Below are 21,927 nucleotides of genomic sequence, written 5' to 3' on the forward strand. Positions count from 1 at the left end.
AGAGGCCAAACACACATCAGATTATTTAAACAGAGGGCTTCGCAGCCATTTGAAATTAAACTAGACACTTGGGACCTGTGCCAAAATGTCTGCAAGGCTACTTGTCCCAGTGCCTGGATGCTTTTCAGCCTCACAGGAAAATGAGCAGTGCTCTCACTCACCACAGTGGGATTTAGCTGGCTCAGAGGCTGGGCAAGATTCTTCCACCACCCTGCAGAAGTGTGTGGCTAGTGTTGGGACTGCCACCATCTCCAGCACCCAGGCTACAGTTTACATGCAGCTTGCTACCCTTTCTCTACACGATATTTTCAACGAATTATTTCCCTTGATACCTGAAACCCTGCTGCAATACCCAGTCTGCTAGCATTTATGCATTCCAGCATGTCCTAGTGAGTGTCAGGTTTGAAAAGAAGAAGTTAAATATGCATGCTGTAGCGTGTCCAGAGAAGGGCCACCAGAATGATCCGAGGGCTGGAGCAGCTCTCCTACGCTGACAGACTGAGAGAATTGGGGCTGTTCAGTCTGGAGAAGAGAAGGCTCCGAGGTGACCTTATTGTGGCCTGCCAGTATCTTAGGGGGGCCTACAGGAAAGCTGGGGAGGGACTTTTTAGGATAGCGAGTAACAACAGGACTAGGGGGAATGGGGCAAAGCTGGAAGTGGGCAGATTCAGGCTGGACGTGAGGAAGAAGTTCTTCACTATGAGAGTGGTGAGACCCTGGAATGGATTGCCCAGGGAGGTGGTTGAGGCCCCATCCCTGGGGGTCTTTAAGGCCAGGCTGGCTGAGGCTCTGGGCAGCCTGATCTAGTGGGAGGTGTCCCTGCTCATGGCAGAGGGGTTGGAACTGGGTGATCCTTGTGGTCCCTTCCAACCCTGACAGATTCTGATCTGTTTTAGCAGAGGACTTTAGAGCCCTAATGGCTCAATGGTTGGACTTGATGATCTTGGAGGTCGCTTCCAACCTAAAGGATTCTATGATTCTATGCTAGCCAGTGGGCACATCCATTTTCCAATATAAATACTGCAGGTTGGGATGAGAACTAACGACACACAGAGATCACTGTGTTTGCCTGCCCATGCACGCTTCTGTCATGTTCGGCATCAGGGCCTAACATGACTTTCTCTTCCATGAACAGCTTTCAACAGACTCTAGAAATGAATTATTATCACCACATAATTGCATCTGAATGAAGGTTGGATATATATACTCTATTGCATTCACTGAATACAAAAGGAGACAGGTAAACCACAGGTATATGATTAGATAAATATCTGAGGCAAAGGGAAAAAAAAAAAAAAAACCAAACCAAAAACAAACAAACAAGCAAACAAAAATTCAAACAAACGTTTATTAATCACACAAGGTGAAAGCTCTTTGGATTTTGTTACACAGACATTTTATTTCCAAACATAGACATTTTTAATGGATTTTTCAATGTGTAATATGCATATACTGAAATAACTATTTTTGAAATTTTTTATCAGAAAGGGCTTCAAAATACTGTGATGAAACTGGAAACTGGTTCCGCCATCCTGAGAGTAATCGAACTTGGTCCAACTATACCCTGTGCAACTCTTTCACTTCTGAAAAGCTGAAGGTATGCTATAGTCAAAAGGGCAGTGACTGGGAATGGTTTGGGGCTTGGGATAGCAGTAAGCAAGATGTCAGAATAGTCCTCATCTTTTAGCTTTATTTATTTCACAAGAATTTAATGGAATTGTCCTCATGATTTTAGCTTATTAAAATTATTTGGTGAGTGCTCAGACCTGAACATAAGTTTCATATGGGATGGATAATTGGGTAGCAATTCATGCAAAAGGTTTTGCACTACTTTTCAAATGCATTTTTGAAACTTCTTTGATTTTCCCTGATTTTCCAACAGTTATAAAATCATCCTTTAGAATTTCAATTTTGTTTTCTGTAACAAATGTCTTCCAAGCTGTTGATGTCTTCTTTGCAGGCCTAGAAATATGAACATAAGTTAAATTTATTTTTCTTAAACAAAGAGTATCACGCTATATGCACTCCATTGAAAATAAATATTTATGAAAGTAGCATAAATCCAGAAAATCCTACAAGCCTGAATACATTTAGCTTTAACAGTCTGACTGAAATCCTTGAGACTATTTACCATAATGAATTAAGCATTTGCATCAGTATTTCCAAAATAAAGTTGCTAAGCTGAAAGAAAAGAACTAAATAGAAAAGTACCAAAAGAAACAAGGAGAGAGAAATCTGAGACAAGCTTAAAAAAAAAATTCTAGGGAAGCTCATAAAAATAAACATATTTCTCAAATGTGAGTGGAGCTCCAGGAAAATCTGATTAGAAATTTGTGACAGAATAATTTGTGACTATTTGGAATTGTGGAAGGAAAAGAGTCAAAAAAAGTTATTTGATTTGGGGTTTGTGTTGGAGGATCTTTTTTATGCAGCCAAAAGCAGTATGTGGTTATATTTAGTAAAGATCCAGCCAAAGGGCCTTGGAAAAGTCTACTGGACCAGGCAGGAGGTGAACTCTAAAAGTTTTTGCAATGTGAGGAACCATCATGGTAAAATAGGGCTCACCTATTGACAAGGAAAGAATAATAGTAATGATCTGAGTTCACAAGGGCATTAAATGGAAGCATCATAAAAATATAATTTTTCCAGATGTTGGCCCGTGTAGGCAGGCCAAAAAATGTAGCTCTGTTACCTATTATCCGTGCCTTGCAGAACAATTTTGAACAGCATTCAAGCAGAGTGCAGATAAAACACAAAGGAAAATTATATGTACATCAAGATTCTTCTGAAACAAAAAGTCTTCGAGAACAAAGAAAGAATCTATCTTTACAGAAATGCCAAGTTAGATATGACCTTTACTACAAGTCTTCAAAAACAGGGGTGTGCTTCATTTGTAGGCTCTTTCCATATTCCTGTGGATAATATAATTAACTGAGTAGGAGGTATTCCTGTTAGGAAATTCTCTTTCCTCAAGTCAAGAATTCCAGAGGGACTAAAAGGAACATTTAAGTGTTTCTTTTAGAAGCTTTCTAAGTACAGGATGAAAAAATCTTCAGAGGCTAAAAATTTGGTGAGTCAGTGTGTTAGAAGTCCTTTATGTCACAAGGGACATGACAGATTGCCATCTCAAGGACTGCAGAAATTAACAAAATAGTTCACTATTTGTTTGAAGTTAACTGGAAATACCAATATGTTATACTTGGACACAGATAAGTTTAAAATGACTGCATTCAGTTCTTAAAAATGCAATGATAAACCATATGCTTTGTGAGCCGATGGTTCAGCCCATTCCAATCTGCCTTTGTTGTTATAGTTGGAAAGCTTTTTTGCACAGTTACCATAGTAAGTTTACAGGAAGTAATCAAAAATGGTATTGCTGTATCCTAGATTTACAGTTAAACTGATTTAGCAGCTGTACACTGGAAGGTAGATGGTTTGAATAACCAGGAGTCCTCTGGGATGCACTTAGGCGTGCATGTAGCTATCTGGAAGCCTTTTCTACTTCTATGTGTTTCAGTGTAAGATTTGTTTACAGTATAGGCAGTGAAACACCATATTTTTGAACAATTCATCTGTAAATTAAATTCAGACTTAAAAATTGTATCAATTTAATACCATGAAAGAAAAAAAAAAAGAACCACTTAGTATGGAGTGTAAAAAATGTCACATTGTGCACAGGTGAAAACTCTTCTACTACCATGTGTTCAGAAAGCTGTCTCATCTTCTCTGCACTGTGGTCTTCCCTCTCTGGAGTTGCTTGTGCTCTCAGAACAAGTTGTCAAGCATTTGTGCTCACTACCAATGTTGTGGTTAGTCCTTGTGAAGGAAACATGAACATCAGCCAACAATGTTCCCAGGTGGCCAAGAAGGCAAATGTCATCCTGGCTTTTATCAGAAATAGTGTGACCAGCAGGTCTAGGAAGTGATTTTGCCCCTGTACTCCACACTGTTGAGGCTGCAACTAGTATTGTGTGCAGTTTTAGGCCCCTCACTACAAGGACATGGAGGTGCTGGAGCATGTCCAAAGAAGGGCAGTGAAGTGCTGGGATTTAAACCCCCAGCCCTGAATGAGGGTTGGCATATGGATGATGGCCACAACCAAGCAAGAAAGACCCCCCTGATCTTTTCACCCAGGGTCTGGCCAGCCTTGGGTGGGAACTGATTAGGACATAACAACTAGATGCACCTGCCTTCCACATTAACTTGGAGATGGTGCAAGAAGCCTCCTCTATAAGAGCTGACTCTGCTTGCAGCAGGGGTTGGGAGATTTGTCTTAATAGTGGGTGTGCTGTGTGAGGATTCTGGTTGTTGGAAGGGCTCTGGTTTTTGGAAGGGTTCCCTGACTCTTCATAGCAGGTGGAGTTCCCAAGATGATGGGGCAAGATCATGAGTTTCTATCTGGTAAACTGCTACATAATGGGACTCCTTGTCTGGGTGGTTCCATCTCCCATGGCATGGTTCCTTGACCAGCTCAATCCCTTTTTGACATTCTTTGCGGTGAATGAGTGCATTGACTTGTTCCTCCCTCTGGTTGTCTGGCACTTTGGATCTCTGGTGTGTGATGTGGGAGAAGAGGGAGGAGTTTGGCTGCTGGTCTGCCTGTTAATGATAATAGCATTCTGTGTTGGGCATGTGATCAGCAGAAAAGGCAGAAGCTGGTGAAGGGTCTAGAGAACAGGTCTCATAAGGAGCAGCTGAGGGAACTGGAGTTGTCTAGCCTGGAGAAAAGGAGGTTCAGGGGAGACTTTCTTACTGTCTACAACATAGTCCTTTCTACCTGAAATGACAATGTATTGAGTTGGGGGTTCGTCTGTTCTTCCAAGTAACAAGTGATAAGACAAGAGGAAATGGTCTTATGTTGCAGCAGAGGAGGTTTAGATTGGACATTAGGAAAAACTTCTTCACCAAAAAGGTTGTCAAGCCTTGTAACAGTCTTCTCAGGGAAGTGATAGAGTCACCATCCCTGGAGCTATTTAAGGCATGTAGATGTGGTGCTTAGAGACATGGTCTGTTGGTGGGCTTGGCAGTGTTAGGTTAATGTTTGGACTCAATGATTTTAAGAGTTTTTTTCCAGCCAAAATGATTCTGTGAAAACTAGGAGTTTTAGGGTGTTTGCTGTTAATAGCATAGATTTCCATAACTTGGTAAATAATACTTACATGCCGATCATGTCTGTTCTTCATGGTCAGAATGGTGTGGGTGTAACTTTGTTTTAAATCTGAATCAGGCCACTACCACTTAGGGTTAGTTAGAAAAGCAGGAGCTTATTCCAAAGTTGTAAAGTGACTGAAGAACAGACTAGGTAAGAAGATGTGCATCTTTGCTAAGAGGAATAGCTTTATTTTCTGAATTTTATGCATATCTGGTTTTAAATGAAAGTTCAAAATTGCTTGAGAACACACAAAAAAAAAAAATTGAGTGGCAAAATTTAGGGCTACAGAGAGCAATTCCTCTAATTGATGAAAAAGGAAAATTGCTCATGCATAACAAAAGAAAAATTAATTAAAGTGGAGCTGAAAATAAAATAAATCAGAGGACCTAAGGCCTGCAATCTAGTCCTTTTTTTCAGGATAGGCTGATACTATATTAGCTCTTTCAGAAAAAGCAGTCAGTGGTGAAGCCTGGCATGCCATTTAGACTTCTGCAGCCTTCTGACAGCTTGGTGATGCTTAAAAGCTTGGCTGAGACAGCCCAGGTGCTATCCTGCAATTCTTTTTCACTATTGGCATACAATATATGGATAAGCCTATCTTAGATTTCACTGATATTAGTCAAAATGAAAGTATGATTATCTGTGAGTACTGACTTCACACCAGTGTGAACCGGAACTTGTCTCAGGTTGTGCTGTTCTACTGTGGTAGGAGTTGAGGATAATTTTTAACATATTTTCTTTTTTTATGACTCTGTAGACTCTAATCATAAGCCCCCCTCCGATTTCTCCTATCCAGTGGGGAGAATCACAACATTTGAACCAATGTCGTAACACATACTCTATCTCACTTATTTAGTTGCCACCTTTGCATCTTTCCTAGCTCTACTATTGTCCATAATATTTGGAGATGAGAAGAACACATGCATTTAAGATGTACAATGTGAATTTTAATACACAGAAATACAAAGGTGTTCTACTCTTGATGCCTTTCCTCATGATATCCAGCATTTTGTTCACTTTTTGATTGTCATTACACCCTCAGCCAATGATTCAGAGAACAGGCCAGGATGACTCCAAAATCTCCTTCCTGAGTTTGGTTTCCAGTTCTGAGTTTAGCACTGCATAGACAGGGCTTAGATCATTTGCTCCTAGGTCTATCACCCCGCTTTTTTCTGTATTAAAGCTCATAAGACATGTTCCTGTTCCCTGAGTTAAGCTTTTGTTCCCTGTCTGAGCTACTTTCAAGCCACGAAAGCTTTCTGCCAATCCAGCAGCAGCCTATTTTGTTTAATAATTTTTTTGTGTGTGTAAACTTGTTGTGGACTTTTTGAAAATCTGAATGTGTTATGTCTGCTGTGGTCTCTTAGAGCACAGGAAAATCAGTGACACATAGTCTGAACAGGGATCTTAGCAGTTACTGCAGTGCAGGAGGAGCAGATCAACTCACATAAAAAACATCTCATCTTTAGGCCATGAATCATGCTATTTAGTAGATTACTAAAATTAAAAGTATATTGAAAAAGAATCTTTAAAAGAAAAAACATTCAAAATGGGAAGTTGATTTTATAGATTCTTCAAGGGAAAGAAAAAAAATGCCTGCAAATTGTTCATGTTTGCCTTTTCTTTTTGTTAATCTGCAGATGGCGTTCATACTTTATTATATGGCGATCGTTGGCCATGCTTTGTCTATAACATCCCTGTTGATTTCCTTGGGAATTTTCTTCTATTTCAAGTAAGTGTTTCTTATAGACAGTTTCTCTTCTTTCCCTGAGGGATCTCAAGTGGTAATCAAACAAAGGCTTGGAAGGGGACATGACAGTGAGAAACAGCTCTTCTGAGTTCCTTTTTGTATGATCCTGGTAAAAAAGTCTCAGCACAGTGTCCTCTCACCAACAGGACATCTTCTCAGTGGTGTGTAGCCAAGATCATGCTGCTGGATTTATCAAGACTGATGTGAAAGTGCAGACCACAGGGAAATGGTGCAACTGAAGATGCAGTGAGGCCCTTCATTTACCAGTTCCCTATTGTTTCTCTGCAGGAGCAGAGATTGCAGAGGGCAGTGGCTTGGGACCTCCAGCTCCTGACGAACAGGGATACCTTTTGATTATCATTAGAAGCTTAAAACAGTGATGCGCTGTATCAGAACTTTAGAGAAGACTAAACTGCTATTCTCTGAAAGCATTACAGATACTGTGTGGCAACTTAGCTAGAGCATTTATATTTTGTCCTTCAGTGAACCTGTCTGCACAGTATTTATTATAATGTGTCTGCAGTGAAGGAGCAGAGGGAGCTCAGATTTGCCATCTGATGTGTAGTCACAGCTTCAGCTGCAATCAGCAGTGAAGGGCTGTCTGGGAACAACCTTCAGTTTTTAGCTCAGAGAAATGGTAAGCACCAGAAGACATCAAAGGCACTGGGGAAAATATTAAAGAATAAACAGTGGGCAAGATTCTGAGCTATTGTACATCCACAACTATGATGACTTGCATAAGCTATATTATTCCAGCTCTTAAGTAATTTTTTTAAGGTATTTAACTTTTGTAACATTCCTATAAACTGCAAACTTCTCAGACTGATGGCACACTCAGAAATCATGGTTATAGAATACATTCACAGATACTTTGATGAAACAGAATAATATATCCAGCAGAGTGACCCAAATGGGATGGTAGCTTAGTGATTTCATCAAAGGTGCTTCAGTTACTTGTAATCAGATAACCAGAACATCAGTTCATGACCAGAGAGAGGAAAATGCACACCATCAATATAGTCTATCTAGGTTTAATTGCAAGGTAACCTAAAAGTCCAGGTAGTTTCCCAGCTTTACCTAGATAAAGGTTTCCAAGTTTCCAAAGGAGTATTCACCACACTGCACACTGGGAAACAAAATAAGAGTAATAGAAACAAATACAACTGCTTCTAAATAAATAACACATATAGTTGTAGTTGCCAAAAAATTTACCTCACTCAAGATACAGAAAAATCCCACACTTCAAAGAATGCAGTATTCTTTGAGTATTCAAAACAAGGAAAATGGAACACAAAAAGAACATTTTTTTTTTTCCCACAAGCTTCTTTACAGAGTTTATTAAATAGCAGTTGCACGGTAATGGCAACCTATAGTAATTAAAAGTGCATTACTGTTGTCATTGTAAGAGTATACTGCTTCAAGACTGTAATTTAGCCTACAAGAAATTATTTCAAGCTAAAATTATGCCAGAACACAAATAAGTCTGTGTGAAACTATTAGTAAGCTTCTTTCTACAGGAGTGTCACCAAATTTGAGCCCTCGATGAGCATCCAAAATATGATTTTTTGGTTATCACCATCCTCATAGAAAGATAGATTGATGAATGCACAAATAAATGTATTTCAATCAGCAGTTCAAACATGTATTTCCAATCCAGAAGTGTAGAACAGTTCTAAAGATTAAGTGTCTTTCCAGCAGACAGATAAAGAGCAGGGCCTTTTGTGTACAGGTCAGAATTTATAATTTTTTTTTTTTTTGGTTGAAGTTTCTAGAAAAATGAAAACCAAAAAGAACACCTCAAATCTCCCAACTCAGATTTCACAAGCAAATCAACTGCATTTTTTAAGATCTTAGTGATTAAAATAATAACTGTGAATTATGAGCAGGTTTTACATTAATAACTTCCCACTTGTGCCAAATCATGAATGCATATATGCCCTATTTTCAAAAAGACCAGGATTTGTTCTCTGTAGGACCATTATGTTCCTAAGCAATTTTTCACACCAAAATTTCCAAGTCTGAAAAAGGAAAAATTGGTCATTTTTTTCTATTCCTTTACCTTGCAGGCTTAAATTAATACAAGGGGTATTTCTCAACACATTCGGCTGTTCCTTTTTGTCACCTGCAAGGCCAAATAATTGTAATAAGGTATAGCCAGCACATTTGTTATCATGACCATTTAGTTTTAAACATGACTCATTTTACTACAGAGTTTTTACGTGTCTAAACTAACAGGCATTTGTTAAGTGTCTTGGAATTGGTAGATTTAATGTTCTACTGCGTAAGTGCAAAACTTCAGTGCAATGTGACAAACTTTGCCTAATGGATTGTGAGATATCACCAACTTCATTATCTGAGTTTCTGGATGCGGTTTATTGGCCACAAATACACAGATAGGAAGATCTGTAGAATCCACCGGTTCATAGCAAACACAAAATTCCAGCTTACACATGCATGGCAGTCGCTTACATTTGAGGATAAAAAGAATGCCTTGCTGACCCCCCAGCTCTATTGCACAAGGGTTTGGTTGCCTTTAAGAATCTGCAGCAAGAGGTGCTCCACAAAACCCCAGATACCTTGTACCAGTGCTTAAATCAGTTCTAGCCTCAGAGTTCCTGTATTATTTAATCTAAATCTTGCATGAGGCTCCTTAGCCCATTTCTGGTCCCAGCTTTGATCTGTATGTACTACATACGTATGGATATGTTCAGGTTGTGTGCCTTCTAATAGTAATTTTCTTAGTAACATTATGCAAAGCTTCTCTTTGGTTAGTTCATCTGCTACTAGTCCCTGGAAAGGTACACTGTGGATGAGGGTGTTCATACAGACTGGAAAAGGGTGTGCTTGGTAAATTAAGGAGATGGGAGAAGCTAGCATAAATCTTCGGGTTATACAATTAGCTGTCTGTGTCTCAACTGTCAAACAGGAAGGGTAGTAAAAGAACAAGTCCCCAACATCACGACCACCAAAGCCAAGTCTAGGAAACAAAGGAAAATGAAATAATTTCACTTTCCATAGACTGTAAGATTACAGGCTCAAATGAGGTGGATCCAAAATATATGTTGCGAATTCTGCTGGTTTCCAGAGAGGTGATATGATGAGTAACGGTGATGACATGCAGTAAGCAGATACAGAGATAGCTAGAAACTCTACCCAATAAACTAATTAATTCCATATCTATGTGAAGATAAAGAGGACAAAACCACAGCCGTGGTAATGCTTTGAGAAAACTGGAAAGAGCACAGTATAATCTGATTTGGAATCCTATACACAGGTTTCAGTGTTCTTTGGGACAGTAAAAAGCATCTGGCTAAATTGTTTACCCAAAATGGACCAGGAAGGTGATTCCTTGCAGTGAGCAAGGCAGGATCAGGCTATCTGACTCACTCTTAGCTCTGAGTCACAGGCAGCGCATGATCCTGACCAGTCCAGGATGTGCTGAAAAACTCATCTTGCAGCAGCCTTCCAGACAGTAACATACGTCCTCCTCTCTTTTCTCCTCCACTTCACCTTCCCCTTCCATGACTAATCCGTGCCACAAAAGGTTACAGGAGGAAGTAGAGAAAAGAATTAAAACAAAGCACTGCAGAATGGCAGGACAAAGAGGAAACCAAACTACGATTATCAGAAAAGTGAGAACAAAAGTGTATGACAGCAGGGTTCAGGTTACATTCAGTGGTTTTCTGTCATCTGGCTATGACATTGATAGATTATTTGACCTTCAATAGAAGGCAAGCTGTCAATCAGAGAGTCAATTGGATAGTAAGAAATTATTTTGTGACTGTGTAATAGCTTTTGACAGTAGAGGCAGCAACAAACAACTTGCAGAAGCTGCTGTTTCTCACATATAAGACTTTCTTGGCAAAGATTTATTTTCCTTTCTGCTTTGGGTATCAAGATTCATAATGATCTGGCATCACAGATGTTGCAGTACTTTTGGAAAGGAATACTGAATCCATAGTAATGTGCATCACTAGGCAATGCTAACAAAACAGAACGGAGTATTCATAGAGCGTCTACGAGTTACATGCATCATCAAATTATTGCAATATTTTAAAAATTGTAAACTGAGATGCCATTATCTTGTATGATAAAACACAAAAGAAAAAAGGGGACTCCTAGATCTAAAGTGCTTCCAATTGAATTATTAAAACAAAGACCAATATATAAAGATAAAAGGACAAAACCACAGCCACGGTAAAAACTGGTATAAAGACTGATGGGGAGTACAATAGGTCTAGATTTTCCAGAATAATTGATGGTGTGTTGTGAATGCACCTTTAACAGTCGTCTTTAACAGACGAGTAAGACTGGCAAAAGTGAGGAAGGACATGAATGGGCATGGAAGCACATGAACCTGGCAGAGATTTTCATAGAAGACTCTCTCTGTACCGGTAGGCATGTGGAACGGTAGCTGGAGATAGAAGGGTCTGCATTTCTGTGGCCCAGAGCTGAAGAGACTCCTCTAAGTCATCAGGAAATTTTTGTTTCTTGGGAAAAGGATTAGCATCACACCAACCCTGTTCCTGGGACTGCAAGGGAGAAGCAGGGGGTGATAGGGATGTGATCACGTCCTAAGAAAGGTCGGGTCAGTAGTAGGCAAAGTATAGGCAAAGCACAGGCAAAACATAGTGATCTAGAATAAGGAGAAAGGAAGATTCAGGACTGGATAAGTAACATCAGAGTTTAGAAGCAGAAAAGGAGCACTAGGCTGGATTTGTCCAGGAGGAAAATACAGGTGGAGTAAGCACAAGAACAAAGCATAGCAAAAATAGCTCCAAAGAATAGGCTGTTTTGCCCAATATCCTGTCCTACAGTGGATCTAACTGAAGGTGCACCTAGCCCCATATCTGGTGCTCAACAGTTGCCAATAGCTGATGCTAAGGGAAGGATATAACATCAGGGAAAATGTAATGAGATGCTCTGATTCCTGGCCTCTGGGATCTGCATCTTGTGGACATCCTGAACCAAAGAAAGTATCTTGGCAAATAAGGTGAACAAAAGTGATGGGTACTACAGGATGATCATGAGCATAGCCAGAAAGACAATCTCAAGCTAAAGGAAGGAAAATAAATGAATAAACAAACAGAAAAAGTAAGGAGAACAGAGTGTGGTTGGTTGGATTAGTTCTCTGTTTTTAAAGAAAGTGCATTCTGTGTTGACCTCCACATGCAGAGCATCAGAAAATCACAGCCTTTGCTTCTTTCCAACTGCAAAAGAGTCCTAGTGCTGAGGGGGAAGCTTACCTCAGTGATACAGCGATACTTGCTCTTAGCTGTTTATTACCTACAGGTTTTGCCTGCTTGCTCTCAGTGATCACTGAATACAGACATCACAGCAGTATCTAAAAACACCACGATTGCCTTTCTGCAGTCACCTCCTGTCAGCCCCAGGCTACGGTCCAGGGCATGGAGTGCTGTAGGGGTGTTTTTGTCAGCGGTAGCCAAGGAGGTCACATGAGGATTTGGGCACAAATTAGAAAAGGGAAATAGTTAAGGTCTGAAACTGCAGTCATTATTTGGTTTCACAAGATTTCTGAGAACTTCTCCAGTGAAATTCCGCTACCCAGAATAGCAGAAATGCTCTCCCTCCCACCCACCCCCAAAATCAGTCATCCAGAAAAGATTGCTTCTCCTGAGTAGGAAAACAACCTGTTCTGGTTTTGGATCTCAGCTGGAGTTAGAAACATGTGGGATACCAACCCAAATCCCCCTATAATTTAAGGAAATTCCTGACCAAAGTTCCCATCCTATCTCATCACTTATTCCTAAAGTAGCAAATAATTTTCATTTGAGTGTTTGAGAAATTGAGTCTCCAGGGAACAGCTACTTATAAAGCAGTATTCCTGATGCTCATTACTTGTATCATGCGCATCTAATAATTCCCAGGGTTCTGCTTCACCACTTAATATCTCAATTACCATGAAGTAAAGAAAGGCATCAAGGGCTGAGAATGTAGCTGGATGGCTCTTTACAACATGGTCTAAGAAGCATGTGGTGCTAAACAGGTGTAAAAACAAAACCAAAAATTTGTCAGAGGTTACGGCTGCGATGCAAGGCATTTATTTTCCAATTACGCCTTGCCAAAAGGCATTCTTGAGACACTGTTGCCAGAAAGAGCTGTTAAAGTGACATCAGAAGAAAAATAGTAATTTATAACGTGTGCTACGTATTTTTCAGGAGCCTCAGCTGTCAAAGGATAACGCTGCATAAGAATTTGTTTTTTTCTTATGTGCTGAACTCCATGTTTACAATTGCTCACCTCATTGCTGTTGTGCCTAACCCAAGCCTTGTAAAAAGGGATCCTGTAAGTACTGCATGAGTCCTCTCCATCCTAACTGTCAAGTAAAATTACTATGAAATTACATGAAACCAGACATTCCTGTTCACCAGTTAATAATAGCCATCTGGTAAAGCACGCATGGAGAGTGCAGATTCTGAGAATTTCACTCGACCTCACTCAGGTATTTCACAGAGCAATAAAAATCTTTGAATCTGGTACAAGAAGGAGAAGCTTCAGATTTGCTCCAGCCAGTCCATCCATGGACTCTCATGTCAGATGCACGCCACTCTCAGCACTAACTACCTGACATTTCCCAACAAATGTCCTTGGTGGCCACCTGTCCTGTCTCACAAGCACACACACTGAGAAGGGGCAAGGATGGAAAGAGATATGTCTTTTTTCAAAACAACCCCTTAAAAGATCTATTTACTGCATGTTTTTTCTTAGGTGTTAAATCAAAGAGCTCACTTCACTGCTCTTAGTAATACAAATTGTGCCAGCCCCTCAGCTGACATATATGTATGGCAGATCTCAGCCACCCAGCTCTGATCTAGCTCTGACAGAGAAATCACGTTGTGTTCGCTGTAGTTACAGCAAGCCTGGCTGGCTGATGTGAAATTAAGGCAAGCCTGGGAAGCTCCCGCGTTATGTCACAACACTGATCAGTTTGTCTTCTGATAAGATAGTTCAATTACAGGTCAACCATTTATCCACTTCTAATTTTGTGCAATTAAACATTAGCACCTGGTATTATCTGATCATGTGTGTCTCTCAAATATGTGGTGGTTAGGTAAGCTAATGAAAGCTTACTGGTTAAGTAAGCTAATTAAAGCAGGAAATATATAGACTAAAGAAAACATCACCAGTCCCAGGGGCCATCTGGAGATTCAAAAATAGAAAAGCAGAAGAATAATTTTAAATCACACACTTTGTTTCTCCTTACTACATAGCAGTAACCTGTGCAATAGATGCAGTGAAAATACACTTGATATTTGAAGATAAAAAGTTGGCAGATTATATCGGACACCTAAATTGAAGAAAGACCATTACTTCAGGGTTAAGAATGATAGTTTCTGACAGCAGAAGTAAATTATTTGAAGTGAAGTACTTCAAATCAGAAGTCAAGTCTATAGCGAGGACTCTTATCCTCTAAGATTTCAGTTAAAAATTGTATCTAGTGCCTTTGGGCTGGATCTTTATTTGGAGTGAAATCTTGACGCCAGTGAAGTCAATGAAAAAGCTTTCAGAGGCAGAGCCACTTAGCTACAAGAGAGATACCAAGATGCCCAGCACCACCTGATAAAACCCCAGCCTCCATTGCTACAGCAACAGACAGTGTAGAAATTACCTAAGGGGTTACCTTTGGAGGCTGTGGAGCCCCAGAGGTTCGTGTATGCAGTCAGCTTTCAGATCTCTGGCTGGAACGTGAAGAGGACCCTTAGTGCTGGATACAGTCATGGAAATGGCCCAAGAGGTGTCCTTCCACTGACGTTACCAAATACAGCTGTGTTAGCCAGCCTGGATGCAGCTAGTTAGCTAAGCACTTGCACTGAAGAACGAAGCCCGTTCTTCTTCCAAACCAGATTTGCATGACTTTGACTCAGCAGTGAACTACTGTCTAGGGGCAAGGTGCAAAACTTGGGACCAGAAGACCTTGCATCTCCCATTTTTGTTCTGTGGCCAGGTACAGGATGAAGATACACTCAGTGCTTGATTTTGTGTCATATTCTAGATTTCCTTTCCTTAAAAGAAAAGCAGAAAGAAAAAGGAGGTGCGGTGACCTGTTAATATACTTAAAGTCTCAAGACATTACTAAAAAGTGTATTCTGTTATTTGAGTAACATAATAAACGTGTAAATAGGTGACTGAGAAAAGAAAATGAAGAGCCAGGGGCAAGTTTTTAACAGGTGATGAAAATATATATAATCTCCTTATGAGTATATAGGAAGACGTAAAGGATTTATGTTCAAAATTTACATAATATTTTTATTTTAATGCAAATTAACAGAGCAAATGAAGGCTTTACACCTTTTTTTTTTCTATATCTGCTGCACCCTCTGTTTCATTAAGTCCATTTTATGATGACTTCTGACTTCATGTAGTTTGCTACATTTATTCACCTTCCACCTGTGCATTTTCTGAGCTTGACAGGCTCGTGTGTGTAGCTCCTACCGCCAGTACATCCAGAAATGATGAAGGGTGTAGAAGGAATTTCCAGCAGTCAGTGATACACCTTAAGTAATGGCCACATACAGAGATGAAGCTGGTGGTATTTATTCTACAAAATAATAAACGTGGCTCCTGCATTTTTTTTTCCCTGCCTAAAGTTTCATAGCATGTTTTAAGTATGCAATTCCATAGGAAAATACTCGGTGAATATGTGTTTATGAGATATCAATAGCTCCATGTAATTTTGAAAGAAGAAAGAAGTTTCTGTTAAATAACAAGGAGAAAAGACAGGAGCAGCAAGAGAGGAAATTCATCCCTAACACCAAGACAACCACATTCTCCCTGTCCTCCAGACACAAAATGTGAGAGAATCCAAAGCATCATTTACATGAGGAGAGGCTGTGCTGCATCCTTGCTCGCATATAGTTTGCTGCACAAAGTTAAACCCTTTTATGATCATTCTGCTCATGTAAAATGGTAAGTCAAGCCACCTTTTCACTATATCTTAATTTGGGTTTTTTTCCCTGCTTTCTGGTTATATAATTCTCTCTCTCTCTCTTGGATTTGTCTGTATCTGAAATGGTGGAAGAGAAAGATGTGAGCCCAGGTGGCCATGAAAGAAGCAAAGAAGCAATTAAAAAGATTCAGGGATACTTGAACAAAAATAAGCAGGACACATGTATGAACACATATTTTCATATACTACAAAATGTTACGTGAGCTAATTCTTTTGCATGTTGTATCTGAAGTAGCAGCTGCATTAATTATATTACTAGTGGAACAGATTTTACAGGAAAGGGTATCTTCTGTCACCTTCTTAAGTGCGACTGACCCACAGAAGAAAGGTGATATGTGAATAGCACATTATATTCTCCATTAAAAACCCTGGATATATGAGTAAAACTCTTGCTGCCTAATGTAGTGTTGCACATCAACTCTGTATTTTTAATTTTTTGTGTTCCACAAAACTAGTAATTTCAATACTCAGTACTAATGAGTGTGAAGGAAGATACAGCTAATGACTGGAGGGATAGCTCTGCTAATGAGAAGATGAATAATTGGTCAGCTCCATGGGCACCAATGACAGGAGCACATGGTCCCTTCCCTTTCCCAAACATTTTGCAGAAGTTGATATCACTGTGAGCGGCAGGTAGGATGACAAAGGGCAGTCAGTTTAGCTGTACTGCCTGAAACCCATCTCCTGGAAGCCTTCAGGAGAAACCACTAAGCTGCTTCCCACTCAGCATTATTAGTGAGCTCAAGAGGAGAGCACAAAAGCTGGTGTCCACTAGCGTTACAGTCTTTAAAGCAAGGCCATGATAGTAGTAATAGTAAAAAATCTGGTATCTTCATGGACACTAGAACACTATAAATAATCTCACCATTGACAAATTCAAGTGAAAAACATGACTACCCAAATGTATTAGGTTTTCCTCCCTGTCACAGTAAAACAGCAGAAGTAAAACGTTGAGCAGATGAAGAGTGTGTAAAGGGTAGTTACTGTGATTTTTAGGTAATGATAGTGGTGAGTAAACTCATTCCCAAAGGAAGAGAGAGGGAATGAGAGCCAAGAAAACAAGAGATTCACAGCATTTCAGGAATAGTGTTAATTTTAGGACTTTTTACCATGTAAATGTTATCTTCTCATCTTCTGTTGCTTTCAGTTACTTCTGAAGCCTAGCAGAACATGGTAAGCTTTAAAACATAGTTTTTCTCAAATGAGAGGCTTATAGCTGATGCCAGTGGAAATAAATAGCAAAACTGCTGCATCATGTGACCTGTGATAGCCTCAGTAGTCATGCCAGTCCCCATGGTGCAGTACACCCCCCAGAAGCAGCAAAGGTGAAGCTCCACAAATGAAAAGGATGCTTTGATCCTCTGAGTTGTTTCATGTATTATGCTCAGGGTAGAGCTTCAGGAAGCTCCATTCTTGTTAAAAAATTAATTAGGTTCTTCATTAATGTAACTATTTCCAGAGCTTTCCTATCACTCTAAAAGCATCTCCAAAGTCTTCCATCTTATTACATCTGTTCTTTCATCCTGCTTCCACTAGATTACTTACAGGGGCCTCTGCAGCCAGTTTAGCCCCAAAGAGATGACTTAAAGCTATTCTAGAGTTTCCTCTAAATGCAAAAGCCATCAAAGACAAAAGTTCAAACAGAGAATTACTGTCCAATGCTTAGTGATCATGTCTTCTGAGTCTTCTAGTGTATCTTCTGCAGTGGGAGAGGGGCAGTGTTCTTGTGAAAGCTGTCATCATCTTGCCTAGGAGTTCACCTAATGAAGAGTCCAGCTGGCTGTTTGAAACGTTGCCTTTCTGCTGCCTCAGAACTCAAACATTTTTGCTTTCTAAAAGCACTTTCTGCCTAGAATCCCCCTCACCAGTCCTGTGCCACTCTGCTAAACTGCAGGGACAAGGAAGATGGCACAGTACTGTGCAGGATATACAGGGATCTCCTGCTCTCCAGCTCTGGCACCCAGGTACAGCTGACATGGGATCACTGACAGTGTCCTGTGCCTGTGAGCAAACAGCAGCATGACTTGGAGACAGCAAGTGACTGACTGAGACCTCTGTTCAGGAACATGTGTTCACCTTCAAGAGGATGAGTTTGTTTTATGCTGGTGAATCATTTGCAAATGAAGTTTTTGCCATCAGTAAGCTCATGGACAGTGCCAGGACTGTGCTGCACCAGTTTTACCCTCATTGAAATCACTGGGTTGCACTGGTGTAACACTGCAGTAATTCAGATGTAAATTGGAATCTCTTCTTCCATCCTAGGAAAGATCAAGACTTTCCCTTCCCACAAGGGTTATTGAGATTAATGCAAACTAAAGGATGTTGTGAATTCAGAACCAGCCATATTCAAAGATTTCTCACAAGTTTTCAGGCTGGAATAGTGTCTGCATTCATTTCAAGACAGATCTGTCAGGGTATAAATGGCAGTAAACAGAGCAGCAATTCCCATCGTTTTTCCCAAGGTCTTTATATTCTTGTTTACATTCTCAGAACTCTCAGAGTAATAAAAGAAACAAAGTACCATGTAATCCTGATGTCAGATTCACTGATCTGATGTGGTGTGCCATGCCCAGAATATAAAGTATGGATGATTAAAGAACATTCACAGCATTCATAAATTACACTTCTGTAAAGAGTGTTTGTGATTTATGTAGAAAAACTGAATGTGGGCTGCAAAGAAGTCCATCAGTCAGTCACCATTTCTGAGAAAGATCTGAGCTTTCCCAACAACATTATTATGGTTGCTTTCTTCAGCAGAAAGACACCATCAAATAAACAGCTGCCATGAAGAAGGGGAAAAAAAAGAGGTTTCAGAGTGTAAGAATAAGTATTTATTTGGAACAGATTTCCTCATCTTACTTTCCTCAGGAATTATTCTATCTACATTGCAGTTCATTGCTCTTCTTCTAAAGCAGTACCTATTATCAGACCAAGGTTTCTCAAAACTGTTCCAGCATCACAAAAGAAGGGATGATAGCTTTCATGTAGCCCAATGCCAAGGTATTTCATGTCAAAATAACCCACTTTCTATCAGATCCTGTGGATGGCATTTTGGCACTGTGATCCCTATACACAGCCTCTTATTTAGATGGCAGAGTGCCATTTCCTTCAGAAATGCGATCCCAGAGAGGACTTTGTACTGCAAAATTCATTGTTGTCCCAAAACTGAAGGCATCAGATTTTTGATCTTGTTCCCACGTTTTCAGGCTGCATCTTTTCTGCTCAGGTGAGAAAGACATCCACTCAGCCACAGCAAGGATAGAGGCCAAATACCCAGCACAGAGGCCAAACTGCAAGTGTGAAAAGTCCAATTTAACATGTCATTCTGGCTGATCGTTGTGCACCTGCACCATCTCTGGACCCTGAAGCTCTGCCATTGTGGCAGCTGCAAGTCGACACTCCCAGGGCAGCTGTTTTCAAAATCAGGAAAATCTCAGCATCCCCTCATTTTGTTGTTATCAACTGCAATTCTCCTGTCTGGCCACAGTGGCCTTTTGCAGCCACTGAGGTTTTTATATGAGGCTGTCATAGTAAAGCACATGCTGCAAAATGAGTGAATCCACTCCAGATTTGCTAAAATTCATTACATGTCTCCAGAACCATAACTCAAGAAAGATGTGCTTATTTTACCCTCCAAACTGAGCTGTAGTTGCCCCTGAAAGGCTGTTAGTCAAGCAGTTGTGCTTGACTGAGTTCTGACACAAATTCAATTCTCCATGCTTTTCTGAGGCTTTCTATAATTTTTTCCCTTTGTTTTTCCTCGAGAGGTGGGAAAGGCTTGTAATTACAAAGTTAAGATGGCCCAAAAATGTACAGTGTGACCTGGATAACCATAAATTTCTATCAGTTCCACTGTCTCTTATGCTTTTGATAGACTGGAAGATAAATAGATGACGTGTCATAAGCCCCTAAAAACACAGTCATGGAAAAATGCCAAGTAGTAACCTATTAAATGTCAAATCAACAAGTGCAAATGCTAACAGTTACCTTTTTGGTGGATTCTGTGCTACGCTGTATGGACAAAGCATCCTCTAGTGAACTTCTTATCCTGTGCTTTCTACACAAGGCCTCCCAGTGCAGGCAGCTGTCTCTGATGCCAGGAGGCCATTCACTTCACTCTAATGCAGGTGGCTAAAATAGGTCAGGTGAATTAAAGGCAGAGTGCTCATTCCTTTCCAGGGACTAGCCAATCTACACATGTATACCACAAAGTCAGATATTCAGGTTAAGTGAGGTGAGTACCATCCATGCTATTTCATTGCCCTGTGGTGACTGCTGTGCAGACCTATATTATTGCCTGTTTTCAGTCATGACCCAGCCACCCTGCTCCTCTTGAAGGTATTTAAGACCAAACAGAAATAGCCTGAAACAGAAGAGAAGTAAATGAAAGGGTGTCAAAGTGTCCTTACAGATGACAGCCAAGCACGTGAGGCAAGAGCATGAGAGGAGAAACAGTAATGACTTCCTGCAGGAGGAAAAAAAACAGAGGCATATGTACATGGCCTTTTGCTTCAGTCAGCAGAATGAGCTATGAACCACTAATAGGTTAGTTATTTGGATGAATTAAGCTCCTTTCCTCACCTTCTGAACAGATATGGTTGGACTTGATGATCTTAAAGGTCACTTCCAACCTAAAGGATTCTATGATTCTATGATTATGGTTGACTACACTCAACTGACTGTTTTCTGAATTTCCTGGTGTCCCCTTGGCTTAATGTCCTTTAACGGGTCGAGGGCTTCCTGGGGCAGCACATGACTCCAGAAAAGGCACTGCGCAGAGTCTGAGTTCATCTAGAGAGTTAAAATACCACTGCCATTTAAGGTCAGATGTGTCTCACATTTGGAAACCTGCCATTTAAGGTCAGATATGTCTCACATTTGGACACCTGTTTTGTAGATACATACAGCTGAACTAGTTGTCCCACACTCTTCTTATAGCTAAAGATAGACAAAGGCATATTCGGGGTACTATCCATCTGACTTATTTTATCTCTTTCCTGTAGGATTAGGTATTTTTTGCTGTAATCTCCATCACCTCCATTGGCTCATTATCTTTTGACTACAGGAGACACATTTACCTGTGTCTCCTATTTAGTCTCACAAATCCCAGCTGTATCATTAGAAAATCCCTGGAGCATTTAACTGAATCATGGAGTGGTTTTATCCATATGTGTACCTAGTCCATAGGAAAAGCCTTTGCAACTCTTGATCTTACACCTGAAATGTAAGCATAAGTACAGTCAGCTGTTAGATATATTCCATGTCGGTTTAAACTAGCCTGGGTCAGGGCATGGCAACGTGGCCCAGAGCTCAGGTATGGCTGTAAAATCAGCCAAGGCATTGCATGAATATATGCTGGAGTAGCCTCTGCCTTGTCCCAGCCTTCTGTGCCTGGTGACTCTTGCAGAGTTGTGATGGAGAAAATAAGGTGCCTGGAATAACTGAAGCTCTTACCACTTTTCATTGGGGATTACCTTCCACCACTGGGAGAAGATGGCAGCAGATCTTGTGAGCACTCTGAGTCTGTTTCCAACCCACATGAACACCAGGTTGAGCAGTTCCTGTACTATTTTCTTAGGCTACCTTGACTGTGTTTTTTCCTCCTCAGGGCCCCTCTCTGATGGCCTCTCTGCCGTCCTTCATCAGTCAGGCTGATACTTAGAATGCCTTTCTGAAAAGCTGCCTCCCTCCAGAAATCCCAGCTCAGAAACCAAACTAATAAAACCTATCAGACATGACAGGGGTGCATTTTGTTCTGCTGTGCACCTTGTGTGCCATGTACCATGGTGCACCCCATGGGTGAGGAGCCGGGGGCCACCACATCCAGGCAGTGCTGGATGTGCTACAGAAACCCCACGGGAGCTCACACCAGTGCAGCACCATGCAGACTTCAAAGCTACAGCCCAGGGAGGGCAATTGCTATGGCAGCCAGGACTCAAGGATATGTGAATTTGGCCCTAATAATTCCTGTCCAGAATGCCTAATTCTGGGCTGTCTGCTTTGCTATAGCATAGATATGGGCACAGATGCTGTTAAAAATATCCTTTGCTGTTTAAT

The 21,927-nt window shown here is 40.5% G+C and overlaps 1 protein-coding gene across 1 annotated transcript in view; it reads left to right on the forward strand.

The window, feature by feature from the left end:
* Window positions 1–1,465: 1,465 nt before the first annotated feature.
* The window catches only part of LOC103773358 (calcitonin receptor-like), a gene marked incomplete at its 5' end in the record, with an annotated part of 46,626 nt that continues 26,164 nt past the window's right edge, over window positions 1,466–21,927 (forward strand). The window contains 3 exon segments of the mRNA XM_008940724.1: window positions 1,466–1,597; window positions 6,793–6,884; window positions 13,082–13,208. Coding sequence (XP_008938972.1) covers window positions 1,466–1,597; window positions 6,793–6,884; window positions 13,082–13,208 — 351 coding nt within the window.

Source organism: Merops nubicus, unplaced genomic scaffold (assembly GCF_000691845.1).
Source record: "Merops nubicus isolate BGI_N331 unplaced genomic scaffold, ASM69184v1 scaffold4900, whole genome shotgun sequence".
NCBI classification, from domain to species: Eukaryota; Metazoa; Chordata; class Aves; order Coraciiformes; family Meropidae; genus Merops; species Merops nubicus.